This window comes from Hemibagrus wyckioides, linkage group LG08, assembly GCF_019097595.1.
Source record: "Hemibagrus wyckioides isolate EC202008001 linkage group LG08, SWU_Hwy_1.0, whole genome shotgun sequence".
NCBI classification, from domain to species: Eukaryota; Metazoa; Chordata; class Actinopteri; order Siluriformes; family Bagridae; genus Hemibagrus; species Hemibagrus wyckioides.
This window is the reverse complement of record NC_080717.1, coordinates 18,693,652-18,717,629: the sequence shown is the minus strand read 5'-3', so window position 1 is coordinate 18,717,629 and position 23,978 is coordinate 18,693,652. Positions and strand designations below refer to the sequence as shown.

Here is a 23,978-nt window from a genome sequence, read left to right as displayed (position 1 = left end):
TGATGATTTGTTACTTATCCATACAGCGAGCCAAAACAGAAGCATGACTTTTTTAAAAGCGTAATGTGAAGTTCAGTCATCATCGAGTTCTCGGTTACGAAGAACGCAAAAGAGTTTGCAAAATACTTCGGGTTCATATTATGAGGAACAACCTCCGCAGTATATTCCGAAAGACTAAGGCATCAACAGATCGGCATATTTTAAGTTTCTCATTAACTGCTTTCATTAGACAAGTCTACATGCGCCATGTACAGCATATTATTTAATAAGCACTTTTTTTTTTTTAATCATGTTTGTTTCCTCACTTTTTTAAGCTGAGTGATGCCTCAAGTAAGAACTGAACATAGTAAATGATTTCTGGAAAGGAACTGCATATTAAAAAAACAACAAGTCTACGAACCTGCATTATTTTTTTTCCTTTGTTTGTAGGGACATGTTTCGAGTTGATTTGATTTGCTTTGCAGTGTGTTCCTGATGTACATTAAACACATTTAGTACTGTATACAGCGAGGGGGTTAAAAAACACAACAGGGTGCTGTGATGTATCCTGAAGTGGATTATTTTCCAATAACATCATTCGTTTATTGTTCCAGGTTAGACGACGTGGAGTAACACAAATAAGTCCCTCTGAAAAAGCTGTATAACATTAAAGTGAGCACATTAGTCTAAACCTGTGATTCACCCTGAAGCAGCAGCTACTTTGCTGTTATAGTTCATTATAAACACTTTCCAATTAATCAGATTTGGGAATTCACTTGTGGTGTGGTATAAGCAGTTTTATTAATGTGAAACTTTTTGGAAATTATATACAACAAATCTTCCAAAAAAAAAAAAAAAAATTAAAACAAGAAGTCACTAGACTGATGCTACGTTCACACATACAGCGAAAAAGCGACTGGAGATCATTCATTTTTGATGAAAGTTGGTGACTTACAGCCGTGTGAGTGACAGCAGTTGTTCGTGACTGGACGTGGGCATGTCCAGTTTTGTGAATATGATGGAGGAACTTGGTGCAGCGACTCCCAGTGGGAGCTCACACTGCTTCTCCTTCATCTTCTATGATGTGATGCATATATACAATTAGTGAATTTTATACTCAAATGTTCTCCCTCCAGCATTTTAGCAGCAAGAAAACTGATCTGTTGTCAAGTGGAATGCACTACCCACTGATGACGTTACTATGGCAACCAGTACGTAGTAGGAACACCTACATGCAACTGCATAGTACAATGTCTGGCAACTTGCGGCGAGAAAACTGCTGCAGTGTGAACGTAGCTAGAGGTTTCATCTGTTCATACTTTTGATCTTTGGTATAAGATGTGTGAATAACAATGTAAGCACAAGCTCTTGTACACACTTTGTCATTCTACTTGTTGGTTTTCTTATCTCCATCTTTCCCTCTTCCTCTCCACTTTGCCCTGTTCCCTATTCCCTTGCTCCTCACTGTGCAGCTCTATGCAGACCCCTCTGTGGGGATTATTTCTGGCATGCTGTGACTCCTCCCTCTTCTCTGTCGTGGCGCTGCTGAGGTTGCCTGCTCTGCAGCTTCTTCCTCTTCCTCCTCTGACCATGTGTTTTCCTCCTGCAGGTTGCTACGTGATCCACCGAAGCTGCCCATGCCTCGGCTAAGTGCACGGAACTTGGATCGGAAGGTGACGAATGAAAGGCTCTTACTGCGCCGCTTCTCCCAACGAGCTGCACGCCCCTGCAGCTCTTCATCAGCCTGCTCCTCATCCAGACAGGCTCTCAGCACTGAGCGGAACAGCTGAGGGACCTCATGTACTTCTGGTTCAAGCTCAGACACTAAATTACGAAACCTGAGAATCATATAACAATCATACATCAGACAGTAACAATGGATAACCCTGAGTTTATATAATGTGTAATATAACAAAAATAGCATTGCTGAAGTGTTTAACCCACAAAATATTTACTGTAATAAATTGGATTTTAAAAAAGAACAGCACACCAACTTTAAATAACACCATATCTTAAAATAACTAGTCTCCCAGTATAGGAGGCCTGCTTTACATATACTGGAAACAAAATAAAAAACATGTAGGGAAACACAGTGATTTGGAAATGGATGCAACAAACTATAACTTAATACAGTGCAATATTCAGTAGAGCTTTGCTTTCAACTTCTTTTGATTAGCTAGTCTTTTTCTCCTTCATTAGAAATATGTTTATATTTAGCAGCAGAAGTTTCAATAGATCTAGAAGCTTTTAGTGGAAAAACTCAACAAAATATTGGAAATATAAACCAAATGACCTGCAAACAATGCATAAGCCTACCTATTTCATGATCACAGTTTGTGAAAATAGACATTTCAGGCACTTTATTTTGAATCTCAGCAGACAATTAAACCATCTTTGGCCCTCCACCAAACCTGGGACTTCTTCTCAGGCTGTTCCACCATACAGTGACTCTGCAGTACCGTGATATTTTCAAGTACAGTTGTCTATTAACTTCTCTTACCCTACTACAACCTACCAAATGATGTCAGGTTCATGTTCCTCCCTACCTGACAATGACTGGGCCACACTGTGGAGGTGGGATCCGTGAACAGAGCTCCTGCAAGTCCAGCACGTCTCTAGGCGTGAGCTTGTAGGGTACATGGGGTTGAGGCCCAGCCAGCCAGCTGTAGTCTGGTGAGGATGAGGAGCGGCGACGCACCTCGCTGGCCCTTTCCAAACAGATACGCTCAGTACGCTTCACCATGGCACCCAGCTCCAGCATTAGGGTGTTAGTAACCAGCTCCTCTGGAGTGCGCTGGCCAGGCACCTTCGGCTCCAGCGAGAACATAGCAGACCAAGGGAACATCTAAAAGAGAAGAAGTGATATTGCTATTCAAGCCTTTCTCTGATTTCTTTGTATTATCTTTTAGGATTTATCGGTTATCACTTGTGATTGAAGCATATATACAGTGTCTCCACAGTGAAGACAGTAGTGAGCAAATGACTCAAAAGCACTCCATTTTAGTTTTACATGCTAACACAATAAATAAGTTACTGCGCATAAGCCCTTACCTTTCCAATAGTTGTTTTTCTACTTCTGGATAGTAGATTGACTCCAGTTTTTCAGCAATCTGAGTTTTCTAATCGGGGCACATGCACATTATCGAATAACACAGAACGGTTTTGCAGATTACATAAACATGTATCCGAATTTTCATACGCACCCATGCGTTCTTGCAGCAACACGGCCTCTCTGGTATATAGTATAATCACTTTGCATAAGAGAGTAATCCTGTAGAAATAGTGATTGACGTGTCTTACCAACCTGATAAGCCTTTCTGGGAAGGTGGGAAGGTATGCATGTGGTTGTCTGAGTGCAGTTATAACACACATATAACACTGCTTTTATAGCTGTAGTTGAAATGTGTAAAATGCTCTGATCACAATGGGAAAGGATCAAAATGATGCTATGTTTTCTGTGTAGCTTGTATACACCAACGCTGTAATAATTCAAATCAGAAAATTTGTTTTCCAAAGAATACTTTTTGTTGATAATTAAACATGTTTAAAGCAGACAGAAAGCCTGACGTGGACATTTTTTTACTTTAAACAGTATAGTCGGTGATAACAATAAATGAAATATTGTCAGATTTATCATTTCCAAGAAATATTTGTTACTCCAAGCCAACAGTTAATATGTTTGCAGATTACAGATTTCTAGAAACATATTATATAACCTGAGTATCATCTTAATCGTTACCTATGTGTCGTGTGTAGACAGTGCATGATATGTCTGGCAGACTATGAAAGTACTATGAACACTACAAGGGTTTCCACTCAGCTCAGCACTAACAGGGCTTTATTTTTAGTTTGTATTAACTGGGATTATATTGCAGTTACGTGCCACACGTGTCACGAAGCACATGTTTCTAGTGCCAATGTTTATTAAAGCCTAGCGTGTAGCTTCTGTTTATAATAAAATTAGTACAATAAGCTACATTCAACTAAGTTATGCTGTACAAGCTGAGTAGTTGTTCATAGTAACAGTATACATTACCATAATAATAATAATAAAAAATAATAATAATAATTTTAGGGTGCATATTTCTGTTCAGGTCTAAGTAGATTGGTCAAGATGCCTTTATCTGTCTGTTTTCTTTACATTTGCATTTAGAGATCATGCCAAACAGTTTGGGAGATGCTCATATTAAAAGTGATTTACAAAAACTACATGGAGACTCAATAGCAGGCTATTTAGTATACCTATAGATGCCAAAAGTTTTGGGACACCCTTCCAAATCATTGAATTCAGGTGTTGTTTTTCAGGGGTTGGGCTTGAAAGAAACTCTTAATAGTTCAGCATACCAAGACATTTTGGACAATTTCATGCTCCCAACTTTGTGGGAACGGTTTGGGGATGACCCCTTCCTGTTCCAACCTGACTGCACACCAGTGCACAAAGCAAGGTCCATAAAGACATGGATGAGAGAGTTTGGTGTGGACGAACTAGACTGGCCTGAACAGAGTCCTGACCTCAACCTGATAGAACACCTTTGGGATGAATTAGAACGGAGACTGTGAGACAAACCTTCTCATCCAACATCAGTGCCTGACCTCAATAACAAATGCGCTTCTAGAGGAATGGTCCAAAATTCCTATAAACACACTCCTAAACCTTGTAGAAAGCCTTCCCAGAAGAGTTGAAGCTGTTATAGCTGCAAAGGACAGACCAACTCCATATTACATTCATGTGCATTTAAAGGCCCAAACCTTTTGGCAATATAGTGTGACATGATATTGTCTGTATAGGTTTTTAGATGTTTGCAGAGGGAATAGAGAACTGTCCTTAAGCATTCCTCAATGTTTCTGTTGAGTCAATATTTATGGCTGGTGTAATTTTCAACCCAACAATGACAGTAAAATTTTGAAAAAGCCCCTAGTGCCTGATGTACCCAAACCTATACTACACATGTCAGGGTTACTGCTCTGTTAAGAATGCTCTCTCACCTTCTCATCATGGCACCTGTTAGTGGGTGGGATATATTAGGCAGCAAGTAAACATTTTGTCCTCAAAGTTGATGTGTTAGAAGCAGGAAAACTGGGCAAGTTTAAGGATTTGAGCGAATTTTGTGAAGGGCCAAATTGTGATGGCTAGACGACTGGATCAGAGCATCTCCAAAACTGCAGCTCTTGTGGGGTGCAGTGGTCAGAACCTATTAAAAGTGGTCCAAGGAAGGAACAGTGGTGAACCGGTGGCAGGGTCATGGGCGGCCAAGGCTCATTGATGCACGTGATCTGACAGACGAGCTACTGTTGCTCATATTGCTGAAGAAGTTAATGCTGGTTCTAATAGAAAGGTGTCAGAATACACAGTGCATGACGGGTCAGGGCTGTTTTGACAGCAAAAAGGGGACCAAGTTAGTTTTGGGAACTACTATGTGAAGGATTTTCTCAAATATTATGATGGTTGTATTCCGCCCTCTTGGGGTTAAACCCGAAAGTGCAAGCTACTTTTTCCCCGCCCCCTTTGACGTCACTCACTCCGCCTCATCTCAAATGAGGGTTGACGAAGCGCGCGGCACGAGACACGATGAGCGCGCATTGTTAGGCTGTTGTTATATTATCTCCGTTTATAAGAGCTTATTAATGTTATCAGTCATTTGGTAAGAGATTAAACGTCTGAAATGAGTTATGGTGATTCACAAATCTCAGTAGAGGCGGTAAGTGATGCCAGTATAATTTGGGCTAGCTTGCTAACCTGTCAATGGTTTCAAATATAATTGTGTGTGTGTGTGTGTGTGTGTGTGTGTGTGTTTGTGTGTGTTTGTGTGTGTGTGTGTGTGTGTGTGTGTGTGTGTGTTTGCGATTGCGATTGCGCGAGTCGTTTGTTTTGGTCATTAGCCGGTTAGCATCAGGTGTAGCAGGTAGGCGGCTGTATTTACTGCTGTTTTCTCGCTTGTTTTTTTGCCACTGTCATAATATCTGCTGTAATGAAGCAGATGTGATGTTTTGTGTGTGTGTGCTGATTTGTTATTAGCTGCTTTGTTAGCAGTAACGCCATTACCGGTGTTAAAACTGGTAGCCAAAATTAGCTGGAGTCCTTCAGCAAATCCAGATGTTCCCAAGCCTGCGTTATGATGATCCCTTGTGCCATTTGGTGGCTGTCTTTGTTTTGCTAATCAGGATGATCAAAGGTTGCCTGATGGATGTGAAATGAAGTCTTCGAGCTCCGGATTTTCTACATTCCTGTTTGTGTAACACCTTTTCCCTAGATGAATGGAAAGGAACCTCTATTTGACACCTTTAATTTCAATATAAAAACACATCTGGTGTGTTATTTTCTAGTGACCTTTGTGTTGTTTATTGCTTGTTATGTAAGTTGTGCCATGTTTGTGTCTTGGCAGCAAAAATCCCTTGAGTGTGTTTCCATGAGAACTTGAGAAAAAAACAAACACACGCAAGACATGCAGCTAAACCAGCATAAATCTGCATCAGTCACTCTTTAGGGCTGTTACTGTAGTCTCTGGCAAGTAGAGACAGAAATATTTTCCTGAGGCGGAGTACAGGTTTTCTGCTGAGTGTGGTTATTAATCCTTCACATAAGCTTCTGTTTCTCTCTGTGATTCTATACACTCACTCACATACTTTTTTCCATTCTCCAGAACTGGGACTGATCATCACGGATCTCAATAAATGGTACTGGTCCCGGTGTGTTCATTTATGTGTATATTACAATGAGCTGGGCTACAGAGGACTGGACCATGGGGCTTTCCGGCCTGGTCCTGAAGAAAGTTCAAGAGCTTCAAGTGAACAATGAGAAACTGATTCGAGAGAGACAGCAGAGACAGCTCCAGCTGGACAACTCGGAAGCAGCGCTACACAAACAGAAGCAAAAGGTCTGTTTACATGATTCAGTGCTACTGGTATACAGTACCTGTGCAGTTTTGTTTTGTTTTTGTTTTTTTTTGACAAGAAAATAATCAACGCTATTTGAACTATGATGAAATTCCTGATTTTTCTCGATTGTGTATTTGCTCTTATAACCCAGCAGCTTGCCAGCAATTATAATTTTACATTTATTAATCAATAAATGCAATACTTTAGGAGGGCACAATGGCCTAGCGGTTAACAGGTTTTCCTCATGATTAGGGGTTTGATTCCAGCACACATGTCTAAATTGTCCCTTAGTGTCTGCGCAAGTGTGCCCTGTAATGAGTTGGCACACACTCCAGGGTCTCCCACCCTTTGTGCCCTGACTCTCCAGGCTCCACTGTGTAGGATAAATGGTACGGAAAATGAATGACTGTCATACCTTTTTATATTTATAGTAACATTAAATGTTGGGAAACATCTGCGGGACAGGTTTCTGTTATCATTAAATCAGCTATATATGGTCATACCCTTATCAACCTCTGTTTGATGAAAAAACACAGTTTGTCTCCTTGTTACTGAAAAAGATAGCACTGGTGCGAAGACTTTGTGATCATTAAAAACAATGACACTCAAGACTCCTCTTCTTAAATATTAGTAGAACGAATGTCTCCTAGCAGCAAACATACCATATCATATATTGCACAGTTTTTATTCTGTTTATTACTAGGCATATTATGGGTAGCAGGTCCACCATATAAGTCTCTGTTACTGTAGGCTGTTAGCATAGAAATGGTAATTTAATAGAACACGTGCACTAGTATTAACCTGTAATGTGAGTTACAGTCTGTACTATTGTCAGAGCTGTGCTGTTATAGGAAACGAATCAACATTTTCTGACCAATAAGTGAAATTAAAAGCCCTTTATTTAAATTCTGATGGGTATGCCTGTGATTTTGGTGGAGGTTAGTTGAAGCTGGCTGCTTTGAATTTCAAAAACTGAACAAACACGGCCTCTCCCTGTTCCCTCTAAAGTCATGAATGCACACCGGCTAAGCTGAATGCTAGTATGTGAGGAGAGCGTTCATAATCACGACTGACAGGCACCTCCTTTTCCTAATTGGTTGAATGGTGGCCCAATATCCAATCTAAACTGATTTCAGTACATTTTTGTCTCCCCTTTATATGGCTTGGGTTTATAGGCAGCTTCCAGAATATTACAAAATGTATTCTGACCCTACCTTTGTTCTAGTAACACACAGGTAAGTGATTCAATAGCTGCTATTATGGATGAAGCAAGATCTATTGTGCTTTTAAATCAGTGGTATTAACTCCCTCTACTTTTAATGGTGTAAAGAGACTGAAGACACAGAAGAAGCTCTTTTCCCCACTTATTTTACTGTGCCAAATATGCACTGAGTCACATTGCAGCTGCTTCCTGGAACACTGTTACATATGTACATGAATGTTCAGTAAAGAGTTACTTCTTAAAAAAACTAGAAATGTGACACTGCTATGGAATGTAAAGTCATCATGAACAAATGAATATCCGATATATGAGTCTGTTGTTTTCACCGTGTCTCAGTATGAGGAGGCACGTGCGGAGCTGGGAGCGGTTCAGAGGGAGATGGTCGGAGTGCGAGAGCAGGCCCAGGGAGAGGCACGAGCAAGGGATCGCCTGACCCAGGAGCTGCAGGCCAAAGTGGCCCAGGTGTGCACTCTAGAAGGCCAGCTGGACTCAACAAGAACACTCGTGCAGAACCTTACTCAGGAGGTTAAACGGTGAGTCAAGTGGTCAGACAGTGTCTGTGGTGACCGCACTGACGACATATGTACACTGTAATTGGCACAGCGTATGTTTCTGGTTGGCAGCTGTGTCAACAGGCTGAGGGCTTGGCTGAAAACCCAAACAGCTTATTTGTTATTTCAATTCCAGCGACATGGTGTCTGGTGCTGGTGTAGGAAGCCAGTGATGAACATACCTATGTTTCTACCAGTTTTAAGCAATTACATAATCAGATTTCTATCCAGAGTCGAACCATACAGCAGCTATTGTGTATATACAGCACAATTACATCTTAGATAAGAAATTCAAGTTTCTCTATTTTATTGGCTTTTGGCTGCTTGCATGTAAGACATTTTGTTCCGAGTTGCTGCAGTTTTAAATGTTATTTGGTTTTCCACGATTATTAAGACTCTCCATACTGTTCACACCTATTTTAAGAAGGTCATGAAAATAACCGGTTTTTCTAATAGGGCAATAAAATGACGCCAGTCTCCAGCTCCATGTTCTGAAGCCAAGCTGTAATAAAAAAGAATCACAAAATGTTTTAACATTTATGCCCTAGTTTTTGTACCTTTTTGGCTTCTGAGTTTATTTGTGGGGAAGTGAAAGACCAACAGTTTAGAATAATAAAAGCAATTTGCCTATTAATTGCCTGCTAATTAAAATGAATGGTTTCAAGCTTCTTCTTTTGCCTTCTTCGTTTCTCTCCATCCATCAGGCTTGAGGCCGAGCTGGAAAAGCTGCAAAAAGAAAGTGGCTCTGGGGAATCCATGTTGTTTTCCACACCCTGCTGGAACATGAACTCACCCTGGGACCAAAGCGGTATCCTGCTCTGTTCCCCTTTCTCTCTTGTTCTTTCTCTTTTGTTCTTGCTGTCTGTGTTTCCTCTTAGTCTTTTATTTGTGACTGTCCAACCTTTCTTATGATTTAGAAAACCTCCTTTGTTTGGGGAATTTCACAATTGCTCAATCCAATAGGTTTTGAAACCCTGTCTGGTTTAGTATGCAATTACTTTTTTTTTTTTTTTTTTTTTTTGTATTCAGGTAAGATCAGTCTCCGAGGAGAGGACGTCAACAAAGTCCGAGTGAGTTTCCCCCAAACACTTCCCACATAATGAGTTTGTTGGCCACTTGGATGATGTTTTGGATGATTCATTTATTTTTTTAACAGATCATAGTTTGTGGAACTAAAAGGGTGTTGTTTTTTTTTCTGTCTCTTTCTAGCAACAACTACTTTTTGGAGATAGCACCAAGCTTTCAGCGAGTGCCGTTTCATCCCCGTTTCCTCAGCAACCACACAGAACATCGCCACCCCTCAGACGCAAAGCCAGCCAATCTGAGGCTCGTCCCCCATCCTCTGTGTTTCCGTGGGAACGGGACGACACAAGGTCCACTCCCAGGGGCAAAGCAGCATCCACCCATGTCTCCTCGTCTTTCACGTGCAGTGAGGTCATCACTGACACTAGTGCACGGGATGATGGGATTGAGGAAGCGCTGAGGAAAGAGATAGATGGTAAGGGTCTTTATCATAGAGACTTTTTGTGAAACCGAAGTACATGAAAAAGGCACAGAAGTGTAACAGACACTATAAAAGCATCAATATGTGAAGATTGAAAAAGAGTTGATGAAATCTTGAGGTGTATACAATGCGGAGAAATGAATATCCACTGGCAAGGTATTATTTTAGCACAATTTTCCATGTATGGAATATTGATTGTAGAATAATAATAATGGAATAATGCATGCACTGTTGTTCAAATGTTCATGCATTAATAAACTGGGTTTGGCAAAAGAGATGAGTTGCGGGGTCAAGAGTTCATTGTGTCTGTTGATCATTATAAAAGGTACTCTTAAATAATTTCATAGTTGTTTGATTATGATAATAAGTGAACCCTGCCAGGGTGTGTTTAACTTGACCCTTATTATTACTAAAGGCAGTGGTTTCTTCCACAGCAAGGGAGACAGGAACTAAATGCTTGAGTTATATCACAGAGCTATTTTTAAAATCTGTCATAAGATGCTTGTTGATGTAATATAATTTGTCTTATTCATCTTATAATTGAGAGAAACGTTTTGGAACCGTGTTTAGTGCAGGGTTAATGTGTTTTTGTGAATTATTTATTACTCTTTCATCGTTAGAGGATTGGCCGGAAGAGAACTAGACAGAAAAGACCTCTCTCATACAATTCACTGTGCTGTGGTTGGCTGTTGTTTTCATGGTCTTCAATAGGTTTTTCTTTCTGTGTGTGTGTGTGTCCTTCCATCCACACGGGTATGCTTAATGGCTGAGAGAGCCTAATGAATGTATGTGTCTAAATGTACACAGTAGTGTGTGTTTAGTGGTATGTGAGTGTATGAATAGTGTCCATTGTTAAATGGGTGTGTGTAGTCATTGCTGAGGTAATCTGTTTTTTTTTGCTCTCCCAATGAAACTTGCTGTGTCCCCAGAATGCCAGGACTTATTCATCGATCCCGATTAAATATGTACACCTGTTTCTTTTCCTCTCACTCTCGCAGGGCTGTGCGTACGTGTCTCCGGGTTGGCGCAGGAGCTGCAGCTGGAAAAAGAGCGCTGCAGGGAGTCTGAGTCGCGTCTTGCTCAAGCTCAGAAAGAGCTCAACTTGAACGAGCAGAATCTGACGCGCTCCAGAGATGAGTTGGCCCGTGCACACACACGTATCACACAGGAAGGGGACAGGGTGAGCATGTGCACACACAGACTTATGGGACTCTCCATTAGCTGCCAAGCATATATGATCTGATTCCCCTAAAGCTGTATTCAGATACATTATACAGTACCAAATATTCACCCCCCTCCCCACCTGAAGTATATTGCTACTAAATAGCACAGAGTTGCAACATGTATCATGTGAGAGACGTTACCATAATATTGTAACGCATTACTAAAGCCCATAGATTTCTTTCAGAGCTTCCTGAGCAACCTGATCACTGATGACAGAGATGTGATATAATTTCAACTTATACCAGTTTAATATATTGTGAGGCATGTCTATGGTAGCCTGTAAGTGTAAAACATATTAAGAAACCAATATTAGAAACTGCTGGTGTGATTAAGGTTTGTTAATGTGTTTTGCACACTGTCCACCACACATCACAATGTTTACCCCCCCCAGTGAAACACATTTATTCCTGCTTGTATGGACATGTATGGATTATATGAATACATTCTTGCTGTAATATGTCATGTAGATAATAAAAGTATGTACCTGTGTGTGTATATATGTAGGCTCAGGGAGCCGAGCAACGGGTGAAGCAACTACAAGAGGAGCTGAAGTGTCAGAGGCAGAATGCAGATACTAGCCGCTGCAATGCCGAGCAGCGCAGGAAAGAAATGGAGAGAGAGCATCAGAGAGTGAGTACTCCTGTGTGCAGGGCTTTCATTATTTAACATGAATGAGAAGAAGAGCTTGTGTGATGTGTTGCTGCATTATGAAGGCCTTTCTCATGACTGTGCTACTTGAATCCCCTGTAACAATGCTCTGACACGCTAAATACATAATGACATGGTTTGGAATGCAAGGGAGGTGATTTGTAGTTTTCTACTGCATAGCGTTTTAGTGCTGTTCCAGGCGGTTATTGTACTTGAAGAACTTTCACGTTGTTACGAAATAAAGGTAATAAAATGTTTCTGATTTGATGTCAAGATTTGAAATGCGCTTTATTTTGCATAAAGGACTGCTTGGGTTGTTTATCAGTAAACCAGTTACTTTCTATAGCTTCGTTGTGTGTATTCTGTTTCTGTTGAGTCTGCAGTGGAAATGTTTTCTACCATGGAGACTCTTGATTTTAGTGATCTTGGAGCTGAATGTAAAGCATGTTAGCGTGCGCCTTTTACAAGTCTCAGGTGATTACCTGCTTTCAAACACACCACCTTTATACCCAGCTACCAGTTCAACTTGAAGGTTAGACATGAAAGTTAATTCATGAGGTAGAATCATCAGTTTGATCATCATAAGCATCTGTCTTTCACGAAGGGAAAATTCAACAGACCTTACAGAACCACACACACTGCCATTTACGCACACACAGTCATAATAAGAATGTTTCCATTTATTAAACAATAAATTAAAATTCAATACTTTGTAGAGTCCGAATGTCAGATATTTGATGTTATAAAATGCCAATTATCTATGCATAAGCCTAACGTTAAATCTTTGTCAGAATGAGCCTTGTTGGATGGATAGGTGGATAAGCAGGCTGGGTGGCTAAACTTCAGTCTTGTGTTATTATAGGAGCTGTTAGAGCTGCAGAGAGAGAGGCAGTCTATGGAGAAGCAGCACCAACAGGAGAACAACAAACTCAACCAAGAGATCCAGCAAGCCAGGACACAACACAACACACTACAGTCACAATACGATAAAGTATGTTCCACATGCGCATACTGCACAGCATGCATGTGTTGTTGTTTTTTTTAATCACTATAGTATACTTTGGCCAAATCTGCATCTGCAGAACATTCATGATTAAACTGAAACAAGACTCCATGAGGAAGTTGAATTTATTTGTAGCAGTGGTGCTTATCTCTGGAACCACTTTCTCTTTTCTCCCCATCTCTCACTTTTACTCTTCTGGGAGTTATAGTATGTGTTCCACAGGTCAATGTACTAATGTCACTTCTTTGGCTTCAGCTGCTATCTTACTTTCTCACACTTTTCTCCCTAAACTTTCATTCTCTCCTTTTTCTTCTCTTCCTCTTGGCTTTTTGACAGAAGGCCCTTGAGTCAAGGTCAGTGTTGTACTGTCTGTGTGGTTTCTCTGTTTCTCTCTGTAGTTATGCATTTATAAATTAAGGGTCCATTGGGATCAGTGTGCTTGATGAAGGGGTCAGTAAGTGAAGCACATGAAATATAACCCATACTGATGCCACTAACAGAATGTTGTTTCAACATGAGGAACCATGTCTTTAGTTGCTGTTTTTTTTGGTCTTTATTTGCTTTATTAGCAGTAGATCATCACACCCGGAAGTCCTTGACTGACAAGTAGCTAGTTAGACAAAAAGTCCTTTCTGGACCTAATCTAAAGCAAACATTCAGAATCTAATCTCTCTAATATATGTATACACACATAGTATGAATTGGTCATTGTTTAGAATACTGCATGTGTTAATATTATGTAAAACACTTTTTACATCACGAGTGTGTTAATCAAAATAAAACCCTGTTTCCTTGAACACACACTTCCCTTATTATATAGGATATTATCCAACTTTATTTATCTTTGATCAAAGTTCATTTAGCCATATACAAGGCTTCGTTTTATAGCTTCCTGGCAGCAGGCACACAGTGCTTGTATCTTTGGATGCTATTCAGCAGTGTATGTTTACACAAGCAGCTAGTATATTGACATATCATATGCAAGGCTTTATTCTCACTTGATTTATTTTATATATCAGCACAGGCCAGACATTACTGATTTTGCCAGCATAGGTTTCTATCAATCCGATAGTTCTTATACATTATATACCTTTTTATTATACCAGCTCATTTAATTGTAAGGTAGATGCTCCAAATAATTAAAATCTTATAATAAACTAATTTATTTAATAAAAACATATTTTTTAAAAAAAAGTAAAAGCATATGCTTTTAAGCATATTGATATGATGATGCTTTTTTTTTTTTTTAACGTATATGGAAAGTGTCCAGTATCAGGGATTTCTTTTTATGCAGCAAAAAAGATTTCACAATGGATGATCGTGTGCAATTTGAAAATAAAAAGAGAAAGGATGGTGAGGGAACAACTGTTTATAGCACTTGTAATGTAAGTGATAATGAGAACTAACTTCTCCACAGATGTTCATGCAAATTATGAGTATAAATAGATAAAGTATAAGAAAAATCAGGATGTTTCAGTTACAGGGATATAGTGAAGTTTGCCTCACACCACCCTTTTGAGTATTATTTGTCACATATACACTAAAACTGTTGTGTGTGTGATATGCACTAATAATCTGGATATTATTCCTGCTAATGCATGGTGTGACGTAATCATTAATCATGCTGTATTTTGAAATGGATCTATATTTAGGCCACTGAACTCATGAATCATGGTTATCTTTTTTTGTATTTTATGTCGTAGCCATTCAGTATGAATGGACCATATTTGTTGTGGTTAAGATACGGGATTGTTTTTATTAAAGAAATAATCCTCTCATGAATAATTTCAGTTATTGTTGTGCCCACTCTCATACCCCAAACACCTGTCTTTGCCTCATGCCTGCCTTTTCTTTCACAACAGTTTCCTCTCGCTTCTTTATTTACATTACAGTAGATGGATTAAATGACCTTTACCAAACACGTTACCCAACACATTGATATACAGGAGTGCTTCACTTGTCAGCTCCTTATTTGTTCTTCCTTCCACAGGCTCAGCTGGCTCATTTTCTTTATCTTGTGTGTCTCTCTCTCTCTCTCTCTCTCTCTGTCTCTAGCTGGCTCTGCAGAAGCAAGCTGTAGAGAGGGACCTGGAGGTAGTGCAGGGAAAGCTAAAGAGCACACAGAGTGATCTAACAGAGAGCCAAAAGCGAGAGACTCACACACAGGCAAAACTCACGGTATGGCAATCATCTACAGTACAGTATACAAACAAATACACACAAGTGCTAGCATTTCTTCTTATGGCCTTCTTAAAGTTGTGTGGGAAAGAGCTCTTCACATAAACTATATAAAAAGAGTACATTGTGAAGCACTTTGTTTAAATGAATGCATGCTATATAGTGCTATTTCCCAGTCTGCTTTCCTTGACTAGGAATTATTGGTGATTATTGGTGATCTGGCAACATTATCTGATAGATAACTAGCTGTATCTGTTATCACCTAAAATCCCAGCATGCACTGTAGGAGCTCTGTCTTGGTCTTATGTAATGTGTGTCTTCTGTGCAGGGTGAGGTGGTATATGCAAAGTGTCTTGCTTTGTAAAATGCAAAAGCAAGCCTGCAGTTTCTCTTTTGTTATTCCACAATGTACTAATATGTTATTATTTCATCATACTTCTCCCCTTTATTGATTATTTATTGATATTTGTTTACTCTCTTTAGTGTTTGTGTGTGGACCTTTGCTTGGACATTTTTGTCCCTTGTGAATTTTAAAACATGTTTTGCATGTTTTCTTTTTCTTTTAAAAGTATTTTTTCTTTTGTATTGTTTCACTTTAGACAGTTCATATGACAAATATACTGATTAAATATTAAATGCACCCACAGAACACATGATGATAAACATGAACAGTCCGTCATCAATGATGAGACATGTTTTGCTGTTCTGTTCTAATGCACCTCCCATTCTGGCCTGTAGGAGTCACTAAAGGAAAACGAGGGATTGAGTATATCACTGGAACAATTGAAGAAGAGAGAGAAAAGCCTGGAGGCAGAGGTGAAAAGACTTGCTGAGGAATTAGCTGAAGCACTGAAACTCATTAAAGAGCTACAAGGTAAGGAAGGGACAAAAAGTGGGATTTTCCTGTTTGGGTCACATAAACACATCTTGTGACATACACCGGTCAGCCAGAACATTTAAACCACCTGCCTAATATTGTTTCAGTCCCCCTTTTACCACCAAAACAGCTCTGAACCACTGAGGCACGGACTCAACAGCTCTAAAGGTGTGCTATGTTAGCAGAATATCTGTTAAGTCCTGTAAGTTGTGACCTGGGGCCTCTAAGGAACAGACTCGTTTGTCCAGCACTTTCCACAAATGTTCAATCAGATTGAGAACTGCAAAATTTGGAGTCCAAGTCAACACCTTGACCTCTTGGTCATGTTTCTCTAACCATTTCTGGAAAAATTTTGCAGTGTAGCAGGGTGCAGTATCTTGCTGAAAGAGGGCACAGTCAGTAGTGGATACCATTGCCATGAAGGGGTGTACTTGGTCTGCACCAGTATTTAGGAAGGTGGAACGTGTCAAAATAACAACCACATGAATGCCAGGACCCAAATCTTCTCAGCAGAACATTTCCCAGAGCATCACACTGCCTCCATCTTCTTGCCTTCTTCCCGCAGTGCATTCTGGTGCCATGTCTTCCCCAGATAGCCTTCCAGATGATGTGAAATAAAACATGATTCATCAGACCAGACTACCTTCTTCCATTGCTCCATGGTTTACTTCTCATGCTCACATGCCCAGTTAAAGTGATTTCAGCAGGGTTCGGCATGGGCATTTTATCTGTTCTTCAGCTGTGAGATTGGACCATATAGGCTAACTTTTGCTCCCCACTAGCATCAATGAGCCTTGTGTGCCCATGACCCTGTTGCTGTTGCCATTTGTCTTTTCTTGGACAGCTTTTGCTAGGTATTAACTAGTGTCTACCTTGAACACCGGACAAGTTATTGTCAGGTCCACAGTATCAACTTCAAGAACTCTTCAACCGCTACCTAATATATTGCACCCCTTGACTGTTGTAATTATTAAATAATGTTAATCATGATACCTATCTTTTATCGTTTTAATGTTCTGGATAAATGGCGTACAGTACATCTGTATAAGATTTTAGTATACATGTATACAAATTGGTAGATTTAGTCCGTCATATATGTTTGCATGCATATTAAATGTAATCTTTTTCTCTGTGTGTCACCCATTTAGCCCAACTTGCAGCTCCTCCTCCACAAGTGGTTTCTCATCCTGTTGCAGGGGACAGTTTCAGTCCTGTTCTGTCCACCAGTTATTCTCCACCTCACCAACACTCATCCCAGAGAAAGAGAACACTAAAAAACGAGAAACCAAAAATATCAGACAGGCCAGGTCTCGTAACCTATCCTTCTGAGAGAGAACCTGGCGAGGGGATTGACTCGGAAGATATCAGCGAGTTTGGCTCTGAGGACTCTCCCACAGTGAGCATCCAAGAAGGGAATCGGTGTGGAGCACAAAGGTCAAGTGAGGCAGAGATCGAGAGCTCCATTACTGAACAAGACACAGGGATAGAAGATATTGACACAGACTCTTGCATGTCTGATTCGATCAGTGAGCGTATCTTTAAAGATGATATCCGTTGTGATTCAGAAAACCAAAAGTCAAGCTCTTCAAATCAGCGACAGAAACGGGACTCATCTTCTATTGTGGAGTTAAAGAAAGAGAATTCATCTCTCCGGGATGAGCTCAGGGACATTAAACGGGAGTTAGATCAACGTCTTGATGACCTTGAGACTCAAAGGCGTGCAGAAGCTGAGGCTAGAACCAAACTGAAGCAACTAAGTAAAAAGCACTCAAGTCAGGCTGAGCAGCATCGCACGAAAGCCCAGGAGCTTAAAGAAAAAGGAAGCAAACTAGAGGCACAGCTGGAGCAAGAGAGGAAGGAGAGTGCAAGACTCAGGGAAGTGGTTACTACTTTGGAGAGGGAGGCTGAAAAAAGAAAAGAGGAAGGTGAGCAATTAGGGGAAGAAGCCAAAGAGGAGAACATCAATCTCAAAGAGGCCTTGGCTCAGATGGAAAGAAAGGAGGACGATCTTGAAAAAGAGAGGGAGAAAATGCGCAAGGAACTAGAGGTGCTTCAGTCTGAACTTTTGCAGGAACGTGAGGAGAGAGAGAGGGAGCGAGAGGAGGAGAAGAAACTACGCAAAACTTATGAAGTGGAAGAAATAAAGATTGCAAAACTTCAAGCCGAGTTAGACCGACTACAAAGTTCTGCCACAGTGGAGGGAAAGAATGCAAACACTAATATGCCTTTAACCTATCTGCAGCTTGGAAACCAACCGAACCCCATAAATGATGGCACAACATTAGAAAATGAGGTAACGTCATCGTTTAGTGATAACATTTTCTTCTGTGAGTCCACAAACCTTCAGAACACCATGTTCTCCAAGGAACCAAAAACAGCCCTGATTACAGAATGTAGAAGTGGGATAATACCTGGGGAACATTCTCCAGTAGAACAGGATAGTACTTCACCAGGAAATCTGGAGGATCACACAAAGACCACAGAAGGCATGAACTTGGACGACACTACCGTTTTGATTTTAGAGGTGGAACGTATGCGAGTACAGAGAGACAGGGAAGCAGAAAGATCGAAAAAGTTACAGAAAAAGCTGGAGGCTCTTCAGAACCAGGTGACGAGTCAGACCCGGCAACTAACACTAGCATTTGAGAATCAGAGCAAGCACATTGAAGGCCTTTTAAAGGAGCTACAACAAAGAGACAGTGCCCTCCAGAGGCAAGAAGAGGAACTGCAGAGGTGTCAGAAAGAGCTTGCTTCACTCAAGGCAGATAAACAGATGACTGAGACTGTCAGCAGCTTGACCCCAAGTGCTGAGAAATCTGCTGACGTTTCTGCAGAACTGTCTTGTGATATAGCTATTAGCACTACTACTCAAAATAGTCACGAAGTGGCTACACATGAATCTTTTCACACTATGAATATCAAACCACTACAGTCTGATCAGCAATCCTTTACAAACGTTGAAGTTGGAGAGAATAAGAATAATAATGTCTCTGCTTCTTCAGATAAGACAAGTAGGAGTCATGTGATCTTGGCTACTGCAGAACATGTGACATCAGTATCCCCAGATGTTCATGGCAGAGATTCTGTTTACTTTACTGAAAACACTATTGCAGAGGACCTACCAGAAACACTGACTGCTGCTCAGCAAGACAATAATCATGCAATTGAGACCAACACCCAGAGCTCAGCTGAATCCAGTTTCACAGAGACGAAAGAGCTACCAGAATATTTACAGAAGCTTCTGGGACATTCCACTGATAACACAAGCCCCCTAAACATGGTAATAAACAGATTGCGTGAAGCACAGAATGAGCTGTCTGAGCTGAAGGCCAAACATGACCAACTAACTTTGCAGCTGCAGGAAGTGTCAAGACAGGATGTCCTGTCCCTCAAGCAGGAGCATGAACAGCTTAAATTAAAACTGAAGCTAATTGACAGTGAACCATGTTCGTCAGAAACGTATTTAAAACAAGAGGAGTCTAATCATTTGACGAACACAAAGGAAGAGAGTGTGTCTGTCACAGATCTGGAGGAGAAGGTTGTAATCGGTGGGAGTTTCGAAGACGGTGGGCCAAAATGTGGAAATGAACACGAGCAGAGTGACCATGAGACTTGCGCCTTAGCACACGTTCACTCTCTTCATGAACAGGTATTTACAGTTCTGTTTGGTTTATTTTTTGCATCAAAGATCTTTTAGCACTCATTTTTCCTATACCCCATTCAGAGCCATGCATCCTTTATCGTTACCACCTCACCTGTAGAAAAATTCAATTTCCTTATGAGAAACATCTAACATCTGCTCTGTGCTCCTCTTTACACAGTGTAATCCTCTGTTGCAGCAAGTGCACAGCTGGTTATATCTACTGTCAATTCTAATGTTTGTAACTTTATCACACTTGGCCATCAGACGCACAGTAGAACATAACATTGCTGCGCAAAATTAAACAAAATAACTACCCATCATTTGCTAAGCAGCTCTGCACAGTTAGATTTTGTTTTTGGCTCAGTGTGTTGACTTTCCTGGAAGTCTCTCTCAGAATGATGTCAGCTTAAATATAGAAGTACTGAAGATACTAAAGATTTAATGGACAGTTATTCTCATAAATATATTTCTTAGACGTAAGAACACTTCACTTAATCTAAAAAAATATTAGTTTGCTAGTATCACAGTATTAAGTTATTAAACTGTATAAATTTCATATGATAACACCCTTATTTGGTGTTAAGCTGGAAAGATTGTCACCATGGTTTTAAATTGGTGTTGTTCACAACGGAAACATTTTCTAGGACACAATCTCAAACACTAATGGGCTGGATCTTCACACAGCACTTTAATCTCTATTCAGTTTTAATCTCACATCTGTAACATGTTGGTTTGGAACATGTTTTTTTTAATGTGTTTTAACTTTCCTCTTTCTCAGCTGCAGGCCCTGCAGAGCGAGCTTCAGCTTCTTTCTGAGAAGAACAGAGACCAAGCTGAAGAGCTGCAGCTTTGGAGGCTGTCTGCCTTGACCCCTGAGGAGACCCTGGATCAGGAAAGTAACAGCAGCCCTATAGTTGTAGTACGAGAAGAACAGCTAGTTCTCTCATGCAGCCCTACTGCACTACACTCCTACACCAAGCAGAGCAGGTACTCATGGTCCAAGTGTCTGTTTGGCATTTGTTTTAGAGAAGTAGAAAATAACGGTGAGAGCCTGTGCCATATAGAGTACGGTTATTTACAACATATAATTACAAGTATAAGGGTACTTGAGGCAAGTGTGTTCTGTGTGTTTGGAAAGTTTGTTATATTGTAGGTATGTACACTGTGTTTCTGAGTCCATTAATTTGAGCTCTTGTTCTAGTAGTATGGTGCAATATGGAGGACTTTACCAGCCCATGGGTTTTTCTGAACCCTGTAATGCAGACCTCCAAAGAGATCATCAGACCTCATCAGACAAGAGCACAGAGGACTTGCCATCAATTTTTAAGGCAATGGTAAAAAAAAAAAAAAAAAAGTCTTACTTGATGTGCGTTCTAAATTGTTGCAATTGTTTAGAGATTGAATTATTACAATTTTGCAGTATGGGTGGTTGCTTTTGCCTTATTTAGTTTATTTACTGTTTCTACAGGAACTGATTGCTGATGATAACAGTGCAATAAATATCATAAATGATCACCTAAAACCAGAGAATTACGAGAGTGCCTTTCAACACGTGTCCTCTGAAATGGAAAACTGTGATCACAGGCATGATTTAGCTCATCAGATCAAACAAATGAGAACTAGCAGGGATCAGCAACCTGGAAACCAGCCATGTAAAATCACTTTCAGCCCAGAAAGCAGAGAGGATGGTTTAACAGAAAATGGAACGGAGACCAAAGTAATAGATCCCAAGCGTCATACAGAATCAGCAGAGAGAAAAGATTATTATGTGTCTAGTCTGATGCATGATGATCTGGTGACTTCCACACACAGTGGTAAAGCTCAAAGAAACACAACGAAGCAAGAAAGTGGACCCTCTCCATCTCCAGTCAGTAATACATCTAACACTGTCCAAAGAGAGGATAATGTTGTGCACCAGCAAGAAATTTCAGAGGTCACTGGGGTCACTGGTAGTATAGACAAAGCAGGTGCTAAAAAAGTAAATAGCGTGTGCACTCAGACAGAAGAGTGCAACAGAGAGGTAGTCGTGGAATTTGGAGACCCCCCGCAGAGACCAGTCGTCTTACATGCCAGCACACAGACCCATGGTGAACAGACTACACAGAAAGAGGAAGAACAGAATGATGAGTGTACTGAATCGCCTCCCCTCTCTCCTACCCCTGCATCACAGACGGAAAAGCTCCTGCTTTCCGGCTCTTTCCCCATCCCAGCCAATCCGGCTCACCTGGCCGAGCGAATCAGGCGTAACCGTAGCCGCATGTCTGCAGCATATGATGACACGGAGTATGAACCCTATGGTCTTCCCGAGGTCGTCATGAAAGGTGGGCAGCGGCTTTGCTCCGAGCTCTCAGCCATGTGTGCTATTCAGCCTTAACATATTCTTCCATGCAGCTTATCTTGACAGCTTGGATGATGAGTCTCTCTCTCTCTCTCTCTCTCTCTCTCTCTCATATTACACACTACAGGTTTTGCTGATATTCCCAGTGGTCCTGCTTGTCCGTATGTCTTGCGCCGAGGGCTTCTGGGAACAGATGCTTTGCCCATCTCAATCAGAGAGTCTCCACTCACAGAGGCTGATGAAGAAATTGACCCATAGCAATCTCATACAGTGTGCCTCAGGTAATCACACTGTACACAAACATTTGTATCTGTTTGTGTAGCAGCTCAGGCTCAGTGAAACAGTAAAGGAAATGTTATGTTGGCTAGAAAGCTGGGAAAATAGTAAAACATTTTTCCATAATTCAGTTACATAAAGCATTTCATTCCACTAAAACATAAACAAATCATTTGGAGTTTATGTTCCTATATATCTGTCAGAGTTTTGTTTAGCAGTAAAAGTCAAGCAGTTATTCTTCCATTTTTGATAAATGGGTGTTTAAAAAAAAGGTGACTGTTTTGTACATGATGGAATGAGCCACTATTCTCCTGGGCAATTAGACCTAAACAAAAATACTGATAGACAAATAATTTGCTTGTCTCTGGCACCTAGATGGTTTAGTCGTCTCTGGACCTGCACCTGTATTTTGTTTGCCTTTTTATTTTATTTGAATGATTTTGCATAGAAGTATTGACCTCTGTGTTGTCTTTCTGCAGGTTTGCAGGGAACGTTTTAAAGCTGCCTGTTTCATCTTGACCTCTATTTTTAAAGGGAACTTTGAGGAGATTTCAGCCTTCTGGAGCACAAACATGTTCTTACAGATGGTGTTTGATCTGTAAAGCAATTTCTTTGAAGCAGATGTGTTTACATTATCTTGTAAAGCATGCTAGATTCCATTTTGAAACACTTGAACTTTGTGAATATTCTTGTTCGTATATATTATTTTTCTTCCTGTGGATTTTTTATTTTTTTCTTGCCAGTGATTATTGATCGTTGTAAATGTGGTGGTACGTTAAAGGCTCGAGGAACGCGTGTACGAGGGTAAGTGTATGACTCAGAGCAACCTGCGCCTGTTTCCGCTCCATGTATGGTGATCTGTGAAGTGTGTGCATGAACTCACTGTGCAGCGCTCGGTTGATTTTAGTTCAGCTAGAGATTTGTACAATTCCTTTTCATATAAGCAAGGTTTAGAATTGTAATGTTTCTTTTTAGTAAGATTAATATATTTAAATGGTTTTCTTCAGTTTTTGTTATGTACATGTTTGTGTTTTATATGTCAAGTAAACAAAGAGAATTTGTAATGCTGATGCTTGAATCCATTTATTTGGGACATTCAGAAGGAGGTGATTTTCTACCATGTACACTTTGAAGGATTTGTTACTACTTTTGAGTTGGGGGTTCTCCCCCTCCAGTGATTTGAGTGTTTCTGGTCAGTCCTATTAAAGTCTGAAACGTGGCCTTAACTGTGCAACTTTATGTATAATGTGTTTTCTTTATTTGAATTGCATGCTCGGTGAAATACATGCAGGGGAAATCTCTTCATCTTTGTAAAGCCAGATGCATGGGGAACTCACTTAGTGGTATAGAAACTGAGCGTTCCTTTACTTTTGGGAATGCGGTTCCGGATCCTTTATATAGACATTCCCTGTTCACACTGTGATGTTAAGTTGATATCTTTGCCAGTTGTTAATTTTTTAAGGATGAGGAATAAACACATAACATCTTTGTATGTGGAAATGGTCAGTTTTTCATGCCGCCTTCAGTTGAAAATACAACTTAAATGAGACAGCGGTCAAGCCTTGGGGCAGACTGAGGAATCTGAAGAGGAGAATGAGCGAATATGATAAAAAGATTTAATCAACTGATAAAAAAAACCAACTTTCCTTCCTCTAGCAA

The 23,978-nt window shown here is 40.3% G+C and overlaps 2 protein-coding genes across 4 annotated transcripts; one reads left to right on the top strand and one right to left on the bottom strand.

The window, feature by feature from the left end:
* Positions 1-1,419: 1,419 nt before the first annotated feature.
* On the bottom strand, positions 1,420-2,824 carry zgc:162144 (RD3 domain-containing protein). Its single transcript, XM_058397731.1, has 2 exons — positions 2,526-2,824; positions 1,420-1,817 (listed from the first exon to the last, which is right to left on the bottom strand). The coding sequence occupies exons 1-2, from the start codon at positions 2,822-2,824 to the stop codon at positions 1,454-1,456; spliced, it is 663 nt and encodes a 220-aa protein (XP_058253714.1). The 3' UTR covers positions 1,420-1,453.
* A 2,690-nt stretch (positions 2,825-5,514) lies between these two features.
* si:dkeyp-115e12.6 (centromere protein F) lies at positions 5,515-23,811 on the top strand. 3 transcript variants are annotated; one of them, XM_058396983.1, is made up of 17 exons: positions 5,515-5,678; positions 6,621-6,854; positions 8,414-8,610; positions 9,333-9,436; positions 9,658-9,698; positions 9,838-10,126; positions 11,131-11,312; positions 11,861-11,986; positions 12,867-12,995; positions 15,063-15,185; positions 15,924-16,059; positions 17,211-19,711; positions 20,484-20,692; positions 20,910-21,039; positions 21,174-22,026; positions 22,171-22,324; positions 22,799-23,811. In XM_058396983.1, exons 2-16 carry the CDS (start codon positions 6,693-6,695, stop codon positions 22,299-22,301), a joined length of 5,313 nt encoding a protein of 1,770 aa, XP_058252966.1. In that variant the 5' UTR covers positions 5,515-5,678; positions 6,621-6,692; the 3' UTR covers positions 22,302-22,324; positions 22,799-23,811. The 3 variants fall into 3 exon arrangements, with proteins under 3 accessions (XP_058252966.1, XP_058252964.1, XP_058252965.1); XM_058396981.1 differs by having other exon boundaries at positions 20,907-21,039; XM_058396982.1 differs by lacking the exon at positions 5,515-5,678 and adding an exon at positions 5,784-5,882 and having other exon boundaries at positions 20,907-21,039.
* The last annotated feature ends 167 nt before the right edge of the window (positions 23,812-23,978 follow it).